This window comes from Hesperophylax consimilis, chromosome 11 (genome assembly GCF_061612785.1).
Source record: "Hesperophylax consimilis isolate HC1 chromosome 11, BYU_Hcon_1.0, whole genome shotgun sequence".
In the NCBI taxonomy this organism is placed as follows: Eukaryota; Metazoa; Arthropoda; class Insecta; order Trichoptera; family Limnephilidae; genus Hesperophylax; species Hesperophylax consimilis.
In genome coordinates this window covers 11440594-11460477 of record NC_142846.1, presented here as the reverse complement: position 1 = coordinate 11460477, position 19884 = coordinate 11440594, and the positions used below count along the sequence as shown (strand labels likewise).

General features: G+C 36.0%; 2 protein-coding genes across 2 annotated transcripts; one reads left to right on the top strand and one right to left on the bottom strand.

The window, feature by feature from the left end:
- Window positions 1-59: 59 nt before the first annotated feature.
- LOC149419789 (uncharacterized) lies at window positions 60-18641 on the top strand. Its single transcript, XM_089637304.1, has 8 exons — window positions 60-189; window positions 334-469; window positions 550-737; window positions 2101-3047; window positions 5008-5055; window positions 12919-13151; window positions 14142-14372; window positions 16392-18641. The coding sequence occupies exons 1-8, from the start codon at window positions 161-163 to the stop codon at window positions 16500-16502; spliced, it is 1923 nt and encodes a 640-aa protein (XP_089493430.1). The 5' UTR covers window positions 60-160; the 3' UTR covers window positions 16503-18641.
- LOC149419790 (uncharacterized) lies at window positions 9697-12821 on the bottom strand. Its single transcript, XM_089637500.1, has 5 exons — window positions 12817-12821; window positions 11550-11711; window positions 11064-11332; window positions 10416-10484; window positions 9697-9833 (listed from the first exon to the last, which is right to left on the bottom strand). The coding sequence occupies exons 1-5, from the start codon at window positions 12819-12821 to the stop codon at window positions 9697-9699; spliced, it is 642 nt and encodes a 213-aa protein (XP_089493626.1).
- Window positions 18642-19884: the final 1243 nt, after the last annotated feature.

Sequence of the window (19884 nt, the reverse complement as noted above, 5' to 3'; positions counted from 1 at the left end):
CCTACCCAGTTTTTTGTTCCGCCTTACGGTAGGCGGTTCCATAGCTACTGTCAGAATCAGAAGTAAAGCGAACGAAGCGGTGTTTCAAACAAAAATTAAATGGCCGCCGCGAATTTGGCCGTCGTTCCAGCATTTTGTCATATAACGCACAATATTTTCAATGGACGAAGAAATACCGATACCCGATGGGTGCGTTTCATTATTTTATAAAAATCCACGGCTTTAAAATGCTGAAGTTGTTTTATTTATAGCTAAAATTTGTGTGTTTTTGGCCATGTTGACATTTTACATTGAAAAATGATTCTCTAGCATTGTTTTGACATTTGTTTTCAGGTACAGTGTTTGTATGAGAAAAACACGCCAGGGTAGTGAGTGCTCGATGTCGTCCCAACGCTTGGAGGCGATTGTCTCGGCTCTTATGAAGCCTATAAAAGACATGAAGCAGAATTTCGACATGGATCTCAACTCGGTATGTTTTTTTTCACTTTCAAAACAAGTTTTGCACAATCAAACATGAAAACAGTTTCCTAACAACATGGTTTATTCTAGCTCTTGGAGGACTATCTAACGGAGGCAGGCCTCCGCCAGTTAAATGGCCATACCAACGATGATAACATGCCCAATTTTGCTGAAGTAGCCATCTTACTTCAGCAATCCGCTAACATCTACAGCCGAAAAGTGGATTATTTATGGCAGCAAGTGGGTGAGATAGTGAGATCATTCGGCTGTGCAGAAAGGTGGCTATATATTTCAATAAACATAACCTGATAGACTTTAAATATCATTTTTCATCGTAAGATAACCTACTTATTGTAATAGACGATGCATCAAGCATCATGATATGTTATTTGTACAAATGTTATTGCCACACTACATTACAAATTTATATATTTTGTTATCATTGTATTTCTTTTGACTTTTGACAAATAATTGTGTTTAAAATTGTTAATCGTTAATGTATAGATAGCTATAAGTCATATTAGGAAAATAATGTGAATGAATATGGTAATTTATTTGTAAATGATATAAAGGTGGCCCACCGGGTATGCAGGACTTTTAAAATAACGCAGTTAATTATTATTTAATTGGGCATTTAATATTGATTTTTTAAAAGTAGTCATGTTGAGATTAATTATGATGTCGGCCAAATGGCCACCGTGGTTGTGCTGGCATACCCTGACCCTTTTCATAAAAAAATTTCCAAGCCAAAAAATAGAAAAATTCTTGGAAAAGGTTGCCATTTGGCCGACATTGTATTTCATCATTAATCTCAACGTGAGTACTTTGTAATTCAATATTAATTTCCCAATTAAATAATATTTAACTGTGTTTCACTTAAAAATTAAATCCTGCGTACCTGATGGACCACCCTTTATTATAAAAATGGAGTCATGATTTCTATGCGAGATACAGGGGGTATTTCACTATGTCGGGCTAAATATCTGACTAGCTATCCGTTGGCTGGCTTTAAAGATCAGAATAACTTCGTTATTCAACGGCGACCGTTTCACCATTGTTTCCGAGCTTCCGGATAGATAACACTCGAAATAGTCTGACAACATCGCAAAATGTTTGCAGTTACTCCATCTACTGCCACGGCTGTCATGCGTCACAGTCCGCACACCGCAAAGTGTGCATTTTTTTGGTTATGTTATGTTGATTATCAGGTCATTGTAGATAGATTCGTGTCGAATTAATACATTGTTTCTTATTTTGAACACAATCAAATAATTCAGGATGGATCATACAAGCATTCAAATTCATTCAACAAAATTCGACTCACTTCTCCGCTGTCAAACTCGGAATGTTTTGACGCCATCTTTGATTCGAGGAATAGCGCCTAACGTGAGGTTCGAGCACTGATTAGTCAAATCGAACTTTAACCCGAGCGTTAGCGTTATTCAGATATAGTGAAAACGAAAAAATGACTAATCCGCGGATTAGTGCTTAGTCAGAACATAATCAGAGATAGTGAAATACCCCCACAATATGCTCTGCCTTGTGTATTCATTATTTTTTGGTTATTATGTATGTGTATCATTCGCAGTTCAGCGGATATCTTTGTATTCACTTTAATCTATTTCATTTTTTATATTTTAGCAACCTCAATGATGAAGTCGAAACGGAAGAAGGAAGAAAGAAGCCCACTCGTTCCAGGAGAGGAGCTGAATTCCTCAACTTTGAATTGATTGATCTCGAAGAGGCATCCAACATCAATCTAAAGGAGAACCTAGATCCTAAAAGACTTCCTGTCTTGCCCAAATCTTTCATCCAACTAGAACCTCGCGTAATTTCTGAAAATGACGTTCACATTCACGATTATGTCGGTTTAAGGATCGGTGTCGTAACTGACTTCCGTTCCAATTGGAACACGGACCAAAATGGCATGCTCTGTGATGATTTGGACTTTTGCTCGGAAAAAGAGACTCAACGCCAGCCTCATAGAGAGCCTCAGACTTTATCGGAACAGACAGAAACGGGCAAAATTTCTCCAACTGACTCTGGCCACGGTTCAGACTATGCATCCGACGGTCAGTTCCTCAATACAGATTTATCCAACAACAATTTAGAAAATGACTGCTTCTCCAGTAATGCAATGATGAGTCCGTTTACAGAAAGAGAGTATCCTATTACTAACCCAGATGAAACCCTCGCCACCCCATTAGATGCTACTCTTGAAGCAGTAACGGAACAACAGAAGATTAGTAAAAAGCGTAAACTTGGAGATGGAACTGCGCCAACTAAAGCCAAAAATTCAAAATACGACATGTCGACAAAGCTGACAGGAACTGCATCGTTATTAAGTTTTGCCAGCGAAAATTTTTCTCTTCCTACAATCTTCATTGAAAAGGTTGTCGAACGTAGAAAAAAACAACTGCGAAAACTGAGGAGGCGCATGAACAAAATTGAACTGGACGTAATGAACTACGATTCGGGATATCTCTTGGATACTTTTGTATTGAAGCGGGAAACGACAGCACAGAAACGGTGGTACGAGAGAGAGGTGCATAGAGGTCTGAGGATATTGGCTGCAGATTGGGATGAAGGTATGCATCTTTTTTTAAACTTCACCCATACTCCTTCCATCGAGATTCCATCTTTTGTATCTGTCTCAATGATAATATCATATTTCCCCAATTGTATTTTATTTACTAATTAGAGGAAAACGACTGCTTTTAGTGCCATTTAATCAAACATCCTTTTTTCGATCATTTGAGGGTTGGATAGAGCTAATGAAATATGGAGATATTATGTAATATTAATATTTATAAAAATAATGAGACTGAATTACAGTTCGTTAGTCTGTTACTTTTTCTGAATATTGTGATTTGACCGAATAACTCTAAAATCCTCACAAATTGTCAAATATGCATTACATCATAATAATTTGAACCGGGCAACCTCTGTGAATAAAATGCATATGTGTTGATATTAAATTTGATGAACGAGCGCTTGGATGATTGTATTTATATTATTATTGTATTAGTATCTCTATGATGTACCGTGAAAACCTCCGTGGCAAAGTTTTAAGATCTTTGGCTCAAGGTCCAAATGCCATAGGTTAAAACCTCAAGGGCACTGTTTTAGGTATTTTCAGCTCCTTGGCGCCTTTGCAAGTCAGTGCCCAGAGTGGACTGCTCCAATTTCGCGTGCACAGGGCTGGCCCTGCATGTCAAAAGTCAGAATAAACAGAGAACAATTAATGTGAATGAGGAAACGAGTGTGTGCCAAGTAGCAATGAGTCGTTCATGAACGAGACGCAGAATTGAGACTCCTGGTAAACTGTACCATGGCTCAATCGAACAGTTCCTCTTTTTTATAAGGAGATATTTTAGAAAAATAGCGCCATTAATATTATCCAAGTATTATTTGTTATTACATACTCAGAGACGTGAACGGCGTCCGACAGTCGGATATCTAGACTTGGACACAAGTACCTACACCTAAGATCTACCTAGTGTCTTATTTTTCTTGGGTACGCGGCGGCATACCGGTATCAAGAGTTGTACCATCATTCATTCGCTTACACTGGGAGCCATATCGAGGGAGCCCGGTCCGGCGAGTCATATCGGGCAAGCACAGTATTCTCATTGCTCATACGCTCTGAGCTCACGGCTTCCGTTCAATTGAGCCGTCGATCAATTGAGTCGACTCTTTGAGCCGTATGAAGATATTGAGCTGATGCCGTGGTTCCCGCTCTTATATCATGACCTATCGCTACACCCAAGACACCCAACCTAATATTACCATTAAGATTTTAGAAACTATAAACCTTGTTAATTAGGTATTGTATTGACATGTCCGTGAAATTATGTTTTCTGCACATGCTGATATGCTCCTTTAGCATGTTTGTCAGATCTACAGTGGTAAACACAATAGTTCCACTGGCAGCTGGCAGGGTTTCATCGTTGAAGAATAATTTAAATCATTAAATTGCTTATCTTTCAAACGCATAATCCATCAACAACAACTTCATTCTGTTAACTCAAGTGTTTATTGCACTATCGCTTGTAAATCAGCACAAGGTTTATTTATTTTTATCTTCTGCAAACAAACAAACTATGTACAACAACATTCTAAACTATTTTTATATTATTCAAATAAGCTGTGATCACCCCGTTTAGGCATTTGCTAAACGTTTGATCTTCTCCCCTTGCTTTTTCGGGTTGGGGTCCATCATTTCAACGCCTCCGGACGTCCCTGCTCTGGGTTATTTTAGTGGCCTCCGTTCATTGCAGACCCTCTCCTCGCAAGGCCTCTGGAGTTGCTTTCACTTACTTACACATTATTTATTTGTGTTCATTATTACTCATTTCCTAACCATCTTGCATACGCAACCATCCTAAATTGACACCATTTGATTATTGTTGATGATGGTGTTTTGTTTGCAACTTACATAATTTGTGCCAGTCATCTACTTTCTTCCTGTTCTGAGGATGTTTTGCGATGGGTGTTTTTAGGGCGAAGAAGGACTTATGGTCTTAATGAAACCCATTTTATTTCCAGATTTCCTTGGCTTCCCAGATGACCACGTCAATCCTTTGGATATTACAGGTCAGTAACAATTTTTGCAGTTATTTCTACTTAAAATTGAATACAATTGAAATATGGAAAAAAATTGACTAGTCATGCTTTTGATAGAGTTACATACTAAATCTATTACTACATGTAAAATTATTGTTAACTCTTTAGGAATTTTGGAAGGTTTTGCAACTTAACCTTAATTTAATTATTACTTGGCATTAAATCCTAACATTTGTTCATCTCGAGTCAGCGAGTTTAGTTTGCAACATCCATATTTCAAAATTTTTATTTTATGCACAAATTAATATTAAACATATTTCCTGATAAAGATATAATATTGATACGGCCTTGATCCACATGACAATAACTCTGTCAAATTTCGCAAACAAACAAAGTTTGTTTTATCTTTTTATTTCACACTTGTTAAAACAGATGCATGTATTATTTATTCAATTCATTCTTGTTTTGGGTCGTGCATTGACTTGAAATTAGCAAACCATTAATATGCAACCACATACATCACACAAAAGGTGGCATTCTATGTTTGCACTTATATCTGTTTGATTTGGCAACTCAAATGGTGATAAATAAATGAGTTTGCACATCATAAAATATAACATTACAGTAAAACCTCTTTCGTTTTTGAAGGAATGCGGGAATATAGAAAGATTTTTTTTTTTTTTGTATTAACTCCACACAGGAGGCCCTGAAGAAAATAATTTCCCTCAGGGCCTATGTCATCTTTGGGGATGCTGTGTGGATGCTATATTCATACAAATGTTACCTCACTTGGTTGAACTGCACAGTTTTCTACAAATAATGAAATTTTTCATTGTTTTACTCATATCTCTGCGTCAAGGTCCCTTAGACTCAAATGTTTTTTAGTCATCCATGCCTTTTTGTTTGCGTAATATCCTACGGATAAAGTTTTCATAATCTTAAAACATTGACGAGGAACTTGCGTATGTCAGTTCCGTCACTATTATTGCTAAACAACACAGATAATCTCTCTTCCGACCTTTTACCACTTTGGCAGGACCCGCTCTTTATCGTCAATGTGTCTTTCTCGCTCTCGGAAGATTTTCCGCACAGTAAAAAGATCGCATGCCCGCACTGTAGTGTTTCAACTAAAGACTAATATCAAAACTTTAGAATGTTCCACTTGTTGTTTAAGAGTAGCTTTAATTGAAACCAAGCATTTAGCTACGAAATCTGGTTTAGTATGTTCACATTTTGAAAAATCTAGCAAAATGATTAGTTTTTCTACGTCCTTTAAACGATGCGGTGAAACGATACGTAGAGGAATAATCGAAGCGTTCTATTTTTACGAGTTTAGTATCAAATTAATTTGGGAATATAAATAAACAACAAATGCGGGTAACCATTTAAGGGAATGATCGATTGAGATTTCACGTTATTAGTAATTTAAAATTGAAAGTGGGTTTGCAATGAAATAAAGAGGAATATTTTGAGTAACTAATATTGACCAAAGAATTTTGACTCTCCAATCTCATGGGTTTTTAGTGATAGCCGCATTGGGCGTCCTGTCAAAATCTCATATTGTGATACATCTGCATCAGGCTGTCGCACGGCCAGTAGACAGTCGAGTATTTCAAACTCCCTTACACCATTTTGAGTTGAAGACGATCAGCACCATTTTGAGTTTTCGGCTTTTGAACGGTCCCCGTTATACGCTGATTTTCGGCTTTTTTTAGCTTTGTTCAAATTGTGATTGGCTGTCAAGCACAACTGTCAAGGTGAAATCACAACTTCATAAAAAGCTTAAATGATATTGACTGGAAATGTTCAAATGTCAAAAATTCGAAATGGTGCTTATCATCGATTTGATGGAGTTTAATTTTGGTAGAGTTTGAAACACACCAACCTTCGTGAAAGCGATAGATAATGGAAACAAACCCAGATATGGCATGGGATGCTGAGTCGTCAGACTACAGGGTTTTCCAAGAAGAGGTGTTATTTTGAATAGCCCGCTATTTCGGTAGATGTTACTTTTGAAGCTTTCATTTTTTGACATTTGACAAGTAGAAACTACGCCATTAATAAAAATGGAACGATACACGCTTCAACAACGCATTGAAATTATTAAAATTCACTATAAAAATGGGTTAAAATTTGGCAGAGACGGTTCGTAAAACTCAAACATTTTTGGGTCGTCGTGAAGCACCTTGTCGGAACGCAATACAGAAATTGGCGAAAAAAACCGAGCTGTTGGGACAACTTAGTGACCAAACTGCATAGACCATCAAAGCGGCGGAGCCAATAAAAGTTATGCGTTTGGTGTGTAGGTAGAAACAAATACTCTGCGTAGTTGCGATAAATGATAGTGACATGGTTCATTTCATTGTTTGTATAATCTGCTGAAAACAGTACATAGTTTTTTCATTAGAGATGGTATTTTTTAATATACTATAAGGTTAGGTTACATCAATGTAATATAAATAAGGGTGTCTGTGTCCGGTGCACGGTGTGGCGGGCAGGTGGCCTGGCTTTGTTTTTACAAATCTACAGTTTTATACCAATATTGATGAAATTTTTCACACGTGACCTTCAAACAAGAGGAAGACGACTGTCTATGTGAGATTTATAATAATCCTCTCCCATTTTCCCGCATTTTAAAGCAAAAATTCTTGATGAAATTTTGCACACTTGATGTTCAACTTAACCACTCGAACGATCGCGCGTCAAAAAACTTTTTTTCCGATTGCTCGCGGTTTTTTGGCGACGAATTTGAATATTTTCCGCCAACATTAAAAAAATCAAACCTCCGAATTTTAATACGGAGACATAAAACTGATTGTAGTGCTATACAGCCAATGAATTCACCTATATTTTAATAATTATTCTATATTTTTAGAATTGATAGATAAATTATTAAAAAATCTTAAACTTTATAAATGCGCGAAATTAGCGTTTTTGTGATTTGAAATTGCCGCCAGTGGCAGTTTTAAATATCTTTATAGAATATTTTCTACGTTTTTATGTTCTCTATGGCCTGTTTGATAAGCACAAATGCAAGAATGTAATAGAAAAATAATTTTTTGTACGTTATGCTCTCTTCAAAAGTTTGGTTAGAAAATAATTTTTTAAAATTTGAGTGCGTGACGTGTCAAAATTGAAATCACTGTATTATACTATATAATAAATTTACCACAAAAACTGGTATAACGTTAGGAAGATACATTAACTGTCTACAATTATTAATAAGCATAGTCGCCGTGTTGGCTTTATTTTATTCATTTGATGAATTATACAGAGAGCCTATTTCACGATGTCAAAATCATGGTGCTACTTTTTAAATAATTGTAAATTAGAACTGGAGATTTGTCACCATGTTTTTATATAACGTGCAAAACGAGGAAATAAGGCTTAAAATGAGATATATATCATAGATATAAACATTGCCAATATTTCAGGGGGATACTTTGAAAGTTGATGAAATTCACCAATATTTGACGAAAAATCACTTCTGACAGCTACCTTAAGGTCAATCTACATAGAGTAAATCGGAATATGTAAAATGATGATAAATTTGTATATATATCAAACCTTTGTATGACCGTAGAATGCAAATAAAATCATAGTGATAATTTTATATCTAAACGCAAAGGTATCGAAAAAAAAGGGGTGAGGGGAAAATAATTGATGGAACCAATAATTGATTTATTTATTAAGCCCTAATATCCTTTTAAATCAATATTACAGTTGTATGGTTACAATGAAAGAGCAGTATATTGATTTAAACATTGTTTACACACTTTGTCATAATAAAAATGTATTCAGTTTATTGGTTTATTCATAATTTAAGAAAATCAATACATAATAATATCATTGTGCCTCGCTATAGAGTGAGATTCTGAGTATCGCTCTGGTGAGGGACCACCATTCAGAATTGAACATTGCTTGAATTGGCTTAGTTATGTTTAGTGACTAGATCTGGAAAAGCCTCTTTACAGAAAAAAACTCAAAAAGACTCACAAAGCTCGTAAGACTTTATACCCGCACTGGCCGCTTTGGTTTTGATCATCTGGACGAATCCCAAACGGCCTTTATAGCAGAGTAAGGATTCATCCAGAGAGATGTTTTGCTCGGGCAGGTATAAAGTCTCAAACTTATTTGAGAGGTGGTCCAAGACGGGCTGAATCTTTTGTAACCTTCGCACAGATAATGGTGCATCAGAAGAAAGACTTTCATTGTTGGTGAAGTGAAGGAACTTTTTAATTAGAAGAAAACGATTATAATCCATGGCTCGGCTGAAATAAGGCATGGCGGTGAGTTTTTTTGAATAGAAGTAGTCTTTTTCAACAGGAAGGGGACTAATACCTTGATACATTAAAATTGCCAAGAATACATACATTTCCTCTTTATTCGTGGGAGCCCATTTATTGGTACGCGCATGACGCTTAAATTGTTTTTTCGCAATTCATTGATCTGCATACCTGTTGGTCTCTCTCGCGATCAGTTCAACGAAATCTGCATCAAAGATTTTAAGAAAGGTTTGCCCATTTCGTCGGTATTGAAAGTTGGTCTTGGCGTGCCTGTGAAAGTCTCCCTTATCCCGTAAGATATCATTAGACCAATCGAAAGAGTAACCTTCAGGCGGCAGAATCGAACGCATTGCCTCACTATCTACCTGGTCTTGTCTACTAAAGTCTATGGCCATAGCGGAGTTAGGTGAAACGTTGATAATATTATGATAAGGTATTGGTGGCATGTATCCTCATCGCTCTCTTCGTGGTCGACGTCGCTCGCTTCTTCATCCTCGTCGCTCGATCTGTCCATATCCATTTCTGAAACAACAGAAAACCCAAATTAATTTAATGTGTCTATATTACGATAACCCACTGCCTCTGGTACGGCTTATGACTCGCAATACGATGGTCGCGGGATCAAATCAAATAAATTATATTTGAATAATTTGTGTTATTTTCACACAAAATTCATTAAAAATAATATATATTATATTTGCGGCACGTTCCAGAGTTTAAGATACCCATAGTATCGCCCTGGTGTAAGACCCCATTCAGAATTGAAACGTTGCTTGAAATGGCTTTAGCCGTGTTTGGTGACCAGTTCTGAATAGCCACACCTCCTTCCCCTCCCCGCTACCTTCAGCCTCACAACATACCCCGATTGGGGATGCCATAGTCTCACTGGCTCCAGCTGAGGCTCTTGTGAGGTATTCATATAAAAAAATAAATAAAAAGTTAATCAAATACTTGAGGCGGGCAATGTCAGGAGTCAGAATAGCACAGTCAGGTAGGTATGGAATGAAGAAAAGAGTGTGTGTGCCAAGATCGAGTTGCATGGTGGTTCATCCTCTCTGCCTACCGAAATGGCGTGAAGGTAAGTTAGTTAGTTTTATAACTCACGGTTTCCAAGTACAGACTCTTCTAGTACAGCTGCCTCGTCCACGTTACTGTTTCTGCCCATGTCTGACTCTGAAATAAAAGAAAACACAAATTTACAGTAGAATTTGGATATAATGACTTTGCATTTAATGGTCTACTGTTTTAAGTGACGATAATGTAAACTCTAGTAAGGTTTCATAGCTTTTAGTAGGAAAACGTATCCGTTTAAAGTGACCAACTACGTAAAGCGACCTATTTTAATGATAATTTGTCCGGTTACAAAACCCACCTACCAATACAGCCTCGCTTTTAACTAGGAAGCTCGACACAATGAGTCCCGTGAAGCGAAAGTGTTTTTTCAATTTAAGAAAAAAATGCTGTATTACACCGTTTAGAAGCCGGTGAATCAAATGTAATCCTCGCAAAGAAGTTCGGCATGTCTTATTTCTCACTCTGCAATACCCGTTACAGAAAAAAAAGATGTGTAATGATGCATCCACGTCATAACAACAATACATTTTGTATGTTTGTTATGTGGAATTTTTAAGTACTATGCTTATTTCCTGCCAATATACCAACAGTGAAACTGTGCTAGGGATATCAATATAAAATATAGATAATTGATTTTATATTGAGCCCCTGGTATGACATTTCAAAAAATAAACTCACCGTTCCCAAACGCCGACAATTCTTCGTAGAATGGCACGTCCACCCACAGCTCGCTATGATAGCCGGCCTCCGGAGAGAAGAGTTCCCCACTCCGCGATGTCCCAGGTAACGGCTCGGGAGATGCTGCACGGATAGGCATAATTGGTGCATTGGGAGCCGTTGATTGGGTCTGTGCGGGAGTGGACATCCACGGTGGTGGTACGGGTCGTGGCAACGGTGAAGGCGTCCCTTGTGAAAAGGGACACGTTGTTCTCTCCGGAGATGGAATTCTGAAAACATTTACATAAATCATATAAATTGTTCTCATTCACGTGTGAAACAGTATGTACAGTATGTAAATAAACAATAAAATTAGAACTCTGTAAAATATGCACTGAATGTGCCAAATGCACAGAGCGCTGATCTTACCAACTCTCACTGTAAGAGTGGAACGCTGTCAGGAAAAAACAATAATATTGTATCAAGCATCTAAATACGATTACTTACTTTTGTTTAGTTTTTCTTGGAGGTGCGGTAGGGAGCAAAATACGCGCCGCCTGCTTCTTGAATTTTCGGCTTTCCAGCTCTAGCCGGAAGGAAGCAGGCAGGGCCTTAACAGCCTTTAGGGCCTTGACGCGATCCTCTCGCACCAGTAGCAAAGCAGGGTCGCTGTTTAAATAAATACAAATATATGATGAGTTCAACGGCCACAGCAAAGTACTTTCATAAAAAAACATTAAAAAATACTAACACTCCAGACGAGGCTGCAATTGCAGCTCTGCGTTGACGTCCACGTGCAGGTAGTCCGGCACCAGCTCGTACCCCACCTCTCCCTCTTCCTCTGCCTCCTCTTGCAGTCAGCACCACTCTATATATTTTAAATTGAAAACACTTAATGTAAGTAATGTAAAATGTAAAATGTTTAAATTTTGTTAAATATTGCACTAATATAAAATTTGAAAATAATTATTGGGTCGTGGAGTGATCCCTTTCCCTGGACGACAGCTGTTACTGCACAAATTTGGTAAAAGTAAACAAATTAATTAATTATACAACTAAATTACTAAATTTTTATTGTGTGACAAAGGCTTTACACCATTTTACATGTGAAAAAGAGTCAACTTTTTGACATATGACTTAAAATAATTGGTTAGCAAATATCTGTATTAATAATGAACCAATTCAAATAAAACTTATATATATCTCTTTGTTTTGAATCACTGTGATGGAATATCTATATTTCAAATGCGCGAGTGCAGTATTTAAGACATTATTGTAAATCAAAAACAGATGACGTCTTCAGTTGACGTAATCTTACACAAAAACTTCAACCAAAACAATATAATACAAACAAACGAATTAAAAACGCATTTCAAAGATAGTTAAGTCAATCATGATTACACAGATATATAATTATGCGTTAAAAACCCAATAAATTAATTACTTACGGCATTTTAGGAAGAGTCCAAAATTTCGTGAATGTTGAAAATTTATAATTATGTTTTTGACAGGACGCCATAAAAAAACCGCGAAAACTCGTTAAATAACACTTCAAAGACAACGGATAAGTTCATAGAAAAAGAGAATATATTATCAGCTATTCAATAAAACAAGTAGCTGGCCATATAAACGTTTTAAATAATTATGTACAATAAATATTTTACGAATGGTAGAAAAATCGGTCCATTTTTGGACCGATATCAATCGCAGAAAAATAAAAGTGGTCGATTTTTCGACCGAAATCGTTCCAGTGGATAAGAGGAAAATTACTGACTACATCTGATTTAAATAAACTACTTAGGTACTTCGGCTAGTTATAAAATATTTTCTAAAATAGAAAATTCAAGTTAAAGGTTACGTAATATGTTTCTTCCAGGATTCCGAGGATTTCCTCCTGAGACCTACGAGCACAGCAAGATGCGATACGGCCGCCAAAAGCCGCTGTACAGTGCCATCCTCGGAACCGACATCAACACCTTCAGCTTTCGGGACAACGAGGAGGACGACCAGCACAACTACTCGGACTGCGAGGACTACTGCCAGACCTTCAGCCAGGAGCTGGAGACGGGCGTAGTCAATCGGCTGAACGAGAAACATGTGTCAGAGAAAGTGAGTTCAAACTGTAACCCATTGTAAAAGTTAATCGCATGCACTGCATTTTTTTTACATAGATATATACTTATAACTAAGAATTTAATTTAGTATGATAATCCTCAAAGCACTCAGAAGGGAGAAGGGCCGTTTTGAATTTTTTGTATTTCCAGTGACATTTTGAAGAAATTCAATGGCCGCTTACAAAACTTTGAACGCAAATATTATGGAAAAAAACATTACAAACGTATTATTGCCAATACTAAGAAATGGAAGCTTCGTTTTCTATAAAGTGATTGGCGTTTTAAATTGTATTCTCGTATGTCACTGGTATGACCATTTTTCCTTTTTATGTCGACGTATTACTAGACGTCCCAGAGCCGGGGTTTTTGTTTACGTACTTGAGAAGCACACCCTTCTAATAGCCATGGGGCTAATTACAATAAACAATTGTTCAAATTAACAACGTCAAAAATAACGCAAAAAGGAATAAAATTAACAACCTAATAGCACAAAGTTAACCCTCAAATGGCATGATGGAATCGTTCGTTTGGTCAGCCAATAGGAAGTCAGACCTACTGACTATTGACCTAACTTTACTCGTTTATTGATTTACTAGATTGTGCCATGTCTTCTTGACATACTTTTCTCTCCTTTCTGCCTCTATTTAATTTACATCAAATTATCGAAATCATCGCTTTCTAATTCTTCTGATTTTATCATAATTTGATTTTGTATATGGTTTTGGCATTGCATTCAGTCTATTTTCGCTATTCTTCCACCCTGCCTCTCTGCAAACATCGGAGATGTTATCAGAATTGTAGTCACCAGCATTCTTTGAAAAATAATGCATTCCAAACATGAACACTTGTAACATATATTATATTCTAACAATGGAAGGAGTAGAGAGAGATGATCTATTTCTTGTTTCCATGAAGTCCGCTTGTCATGCTTCTTGAATTCCGCAAGTAACATTTAATTCAACTATCCAATCTCGTCTCATTACAGTCACAAGAGCAAGTGGACACCCGTCTACGTGTGGAGGAGTGGCACGCTTCCATCCGCGCCAACCTCGCACGTGCCGAGCGCCGTAAAGATTTCAACATCAAATTGTACCAGAACAACGTGCTGACGACCTTCCGAAGTGAGGTCGGCAGCTCTATACTGAAATTCAGCGATGTGGTCAGAAAAAAACCTAAAGAAGATATTGCCAGGTTCTTTCTTTCCACACTGATGTTGGTAAGTAAAACATAATTTATAATAACTATGTTATCGCACAGGAGTCCAAATTGCACCAAGTCAATGGGTATTATGGCATTTAAAAAATAAAATTATGTGAATACAGCATAAGAATAACAACTGCTCTCAATTGTCCAGAGCCAGAGGGACTATGGCATTCTATTAAAAACACTGGACATTACATGATTACACTTTTGCTATTTTACCCTCCATTACTATTATCGATATTACATTTATTAGAAGATTAGTGGCAAAAGTCGAGTCAATATTTATTTTAAAAGAATGGAGAATTTAGGACTCTTTAGGATGGGAGAATTTTTATAAAATGACCTTTAAAAGCTTACAAATTCTTGGTTGTTTACATTTTTTACACATTTATTTATTTACAATGTCACGGACAGTGAATGTGAAAGGTTTCTGACTATAGGATCTGCCACATGTACACTTCGGAGCGGTGGTACCACCGAGGCCGCCTCGCAGAAAAGTCTTACAATGGACTGCCCTGTAAACCGTTACCTTACTTTCGGACTTTACTTTTCTGCGCGGCGGCTTGTGGTACTGCCTCTCCAAAGTGTACGTGTGGCAGTACCTAATGGGTATGACTGTCTGAAAGGTGAGTTTTAAGTTTGGCTCTGAATTCTGTCGAGTCTGTGACCATTCTTAAATCATGTGGCAATCCATTCCAGGCTTTAGGTTCTGACACTCCAAAAGCACGCTCATCGAACTTAGTAACTGGTGTGCGCTTTGGTTCTTTAATCTAGTCACGAAAAACAGCTAATACATTCTGATAAATTGATGAAAAAAATTAACCTTTTTTTTTTAAAAAAGACAAATATTTCTGGGCAACGAATAACCTGACAATATTTGAAAATCTCCTACTACCATCACAGTAAGCTGAAAATATTGCTTGTATCGTGATGTAGAACTTAGCCAGCCGAGGAATTGAGCTCACAACTCCTGAGTGGAAAGCCGATGCTATGCCAACTCAGCCACTGACCAGTCAATAAATCAATCGGAATTTCTTTTATTAGAGTTGGCACAGCTTCAATCTCTATGGACTGCACTTTTAAGTCATGTTTAGATTTAGAATGGTGGTTCTTCACCAGAACAACACTAGAGACTATTTTTCATTCTATCTGTAACAAAAAATTGATCAGTTAGTATCTGTGTGTAAAAATGTTGTCAGATTCCCACCAATGCGTGTAGGTTCAATTCTTCTACTAGCTAAGTTCTCCATCACACTCGAGCAACGTTTTCCACTTATAATTTATTTATTTATTTACACACAAATAGTCCATTAACAATATATTTTTTACACAAATGAGAAACAGAGATGGCAGTGAAAGGAGAGCATATATAAATGATGAGCAATGTCAATATACATATAATATAAAAAGTACAGATGGAAGACAATTACAAGTGTTACAAGACAATTACATTTACAATGCATGAAGAAGGTTTAAAGAGCTTAAAAAATTACACATTACGTATCGAGTGTCGAAATTCATTTAAGCTTACACCAAAAAATTCAATGCTTTGACTTGACGGTGATTTGACAAGTCTCGACATTCTGGACAAAGGAGAATGGTAACCATAATTAGTGGAATGTTGATTGAGGAACAGCAATTCATTATTTCGGAGTCTAGGAGAAGGGGTGTTGACTGGATGAGTTGCTACAAAGCAGCTGTGTCAGTAATACTATTGATAATTTTGAATACGCAAATTAAATCAGAGTCTTTTCTAAATACATATGTTATTCTAAAGAAAAAATGTTTAATGTTTGTTCAATATCACACCTCTTTCAAGTCCTAACCTCCAAGCAATTCCTCGTAGGAAGCGATGTTGTACGGATTGTGACAAGTGTGGACAGCATACAAAGGAGACCAAATGACACTAGCATATTCAATAATTGTAGCAAGAGTTTTTCAAATATTGTTGGGTTATTCGTAACCTGGGAATATTGTCTTTATTTTATTTATGCTTATAAACATTTTTTTAACTGAGATTATTTCTTTTCAGGCGAACACTGGAAATGTGGAGATAATTAAGACAGATCCAGAAGGTTGCAATGACTTTAAACTGCATCTCCTGTCAATGGATGTCCGTGATATTGAAGACGACACATTCTAAATTACTACGTTATTATTACGAGTCCTTGGAATGATACTTCTTTAGTCTCATGATCATCCGTCGTAAAGAAACGCAGGCTGAAGTCTGCAGTAATAATAAGACTAATCAAGATATTTTAAATTATAGAAATCGTTGAATACCGTTTTGAAGTCAAACAACGTTATCTAGAAAAAAACATACAAATAATTCTAGGCCTTAAAGTCAAATCCCGTCGTCTACAAAAATAAAAATCCAAAATTCGAGCGCTTAAAGTCAAACAACATTATCTATAAAAAGACACCAATAATTATTAGTATTGGCATGTTTTATTGTAGATAATGTTATTTGCCTCTGTGCTTTCGAATTATTGGTATGTTTTTTGTAGATAACATTATTTGTGTTTTTTTTTTTTTTTTGATAACTTTGTTTGATTTTAAGCCCTCGAATTTAGCGATTAAAATTTTTAATTTAATGTGTTGATTATGTGTCGGTTAGTGTAAAAATACTTTTCTCTTGTACATATGTGATATGTATACTTAACTAATGTAATCCTCAAAGTAAGCAAATCCTCCTCAGCAAGTGTTCTCATTGGACTAGTCACTGAAATCTGTTCCATGGATTTCTTGAAATCCAAAAACTTATTACAAAAAAGTGAAAATATAAAAATATATATTTTTAATAATTTAGTACTGATAGGCTGTGCCTAATAAAATAATAAAAATTGTGTTTTAAATTAAACTTATGTTGCTAGTTTCCGTATATGTCAAATGTGAGAATACTTAAAAAGTAACAGTGTGACTTTGTATCCTCTCTGCATATGTCATTAAATAAAGACCCGGTATTAATTATAATAATTCGGGGACCCGATCACAGGGGCCTAACTACAAAAACTGGTGTTTTGAGTTAAGCTTGATTTCGGTATTGCCATAATCATATTTATTAGTGACACAATCTATCTCGTACATAGACACGTATAACCGTAACACGAATTACGGGAAAGGAACGAATAAAATGCAAGCGGAATTTCGCCCCATTTGCCGTTGCTTCGTTTCTTTCCCATAAGTTGAGGTTCAGTTCGGCAGTTTGGCTCGCGAATGTATACGTAGCATAAGAGATGCAGTTGGGCATACGAGCATTCCAATCTTTATTTGCGTTTATCTCAAAAACATGTTTTCGTAGATAGGCCCCTGTGATCCTAAACCCCCGAATATAAGGTAATAAACAATGTATTCTGCAGTACATTTTCTATAGCTGATATTATTCATTGAAAGACGTTGTGTTTTTTACGAAATAATATGCATTTTATAGAGTTTATGTAAAATTTTTCTAATATTTTATATTTTTACTTTGGTATTTTTAATGGTTTTGTGTGTTTATTTCTAAGCTCCATTAAACAGGTTTAGGTTTTTGATATTTTAAATTTGATATTTCGTTGTTAAATAACCGTACTATTATTGAATAACTTGATAATTCATTAAATTCTTAAACGTGATTTATTGTGGGGGAGGATAATGATTTATTTTCATAATGTTATTTACATGAACAAAATTAAACACCAATTGAGCCCTTATGCGGAAAAAGAGACTTAATTTGACTGTAATGAGCAAATATACGTTGAAAATCAATAAATTTATAGGTAATTAGCTGTCGTCACGCATTGCTGTGGCTCGGTCTGTCTGTGCAGATAGAGAAACAATAGCGCATTTTGCTTTTACATTCAACAGATGATGGACCCTGTAATGCTGTCTGAAGCGTTGGCTAAAGAAGGAGGTAGTGTAACATGGCATAATACCCCAAAAACAAATCACTATAATACTTTTGGCCGTAATAAACTCAAATCAATTTATTCAGAAGTTTTGAGTATGATAACCGTAAAAGAAAAAAACATAATACATAATGCCATTTTTCTACAAATCAATATTTTTTCGTTTCATTAAAAGAAAAAATATCATAAAATTCAAAATGAATGCAACATAAGAAATGCAGAAGTTATCTTTTATCACCATAATAGTGACAAATAAGCCAAGTGCCAATTGCACAAATCTTCGGTTTCAATTATGTAATGGCCGACTTGTCTTGAGAGCGCGCTACCGGCCGTCACCACAGGCCTTGTACTGCCATCTATGGTTGAGATTAGATAACACTTTTGCTGTGCAAAGGTGAATATATGACGCGTGATTTGAATGGATTCGTACTAAAGAAGTGCTATTACGATTATATGGTTTTTCCGCACACGGGCTCCATTCATGCAACTTTCTAGCAGATCAACAATATCGCAGTAACCATTAACTTCCAAAGATATTTATAAGAGGTTTGAAAAATTTTTGTTTTACCAAAGATGACTTGTCTTATTAAAAAAAAACTTATCACAAATATTTAAAATTTACGTGTAAAAAAATATACGTACACATCTATAATTTATTCTTCATTTCGTTTATAATACTTTTTATTTGATTCTTTTGGTACATCTTTATGTTTTTTTTAAATGGATGTAGATAGGTGCATTTCCACACTTTTAAAATGAATCCTTTGATTGAAGTGTCTGTCTCAATAAGAATAATATTTTATATAAGTGCAATAGTTTTTTATGAATTCAGTGAAAATGTTTGTTTGCAATATGTATATTTACAACAGTATATCAATTATCATTCATTGCGCAGTGTAAATTTGATAATTCAAAGCAACTCATTCAAAGGTATGACTGTATGTAGAAAAGCAACTCATTCAAAGGTATGACTGTGTGTATAAAAGCAACTCATTCATAGGTATGACGTGTGTAGAAAAGCAACACATTCAAAGGTAATTACTGTGTGTAGAGAAACAACTCATTCAAAGGTATGACTGTGTGCAGAAAAGCGACTCATTCAAAGGTATGACTGTGTGTAGAAAAGCAACTCATTCAAAGGTATGACTGTGTGTAGAAAAGCAACTAATTCAAAGGTATGACTGTGTGTAGAAAAGCAACACATCTAAAGGTAATTACTATGTGTAGAAAAGCAACTCATTCAAAGGTAATTACTGTGTGTAGAGAAACAACTCATTCAAAGGTATGACTGTGTGCAGAAAAGCGACTCATTCAAAGGTATGACTGTGTGTAGAAAAGCAACTCATTCAAAGGTATGACTGTGTGTAGAAAAGCAACTAATTCAAAGGTATGACTGTGTGTAGAAAAGCAACACATCTAAAGGTAATTACTATGTGTAGAAAAGCAACTCATTCAAAGGTAATTACTGTGTGTAGAAAAGCAACTCATTCAAAGGTATGACTGTGTGTAGAAAAGCAACTCATTCAAAGGTATGACTGTGTGTAGAAAAGCAACTAATTCAAAGGTATGACTGTGTGTAGAAAAGCAACTAATTCAAAGGTATGACGTGTGTAGAAAAGCAACACATTCAAAGGTAAT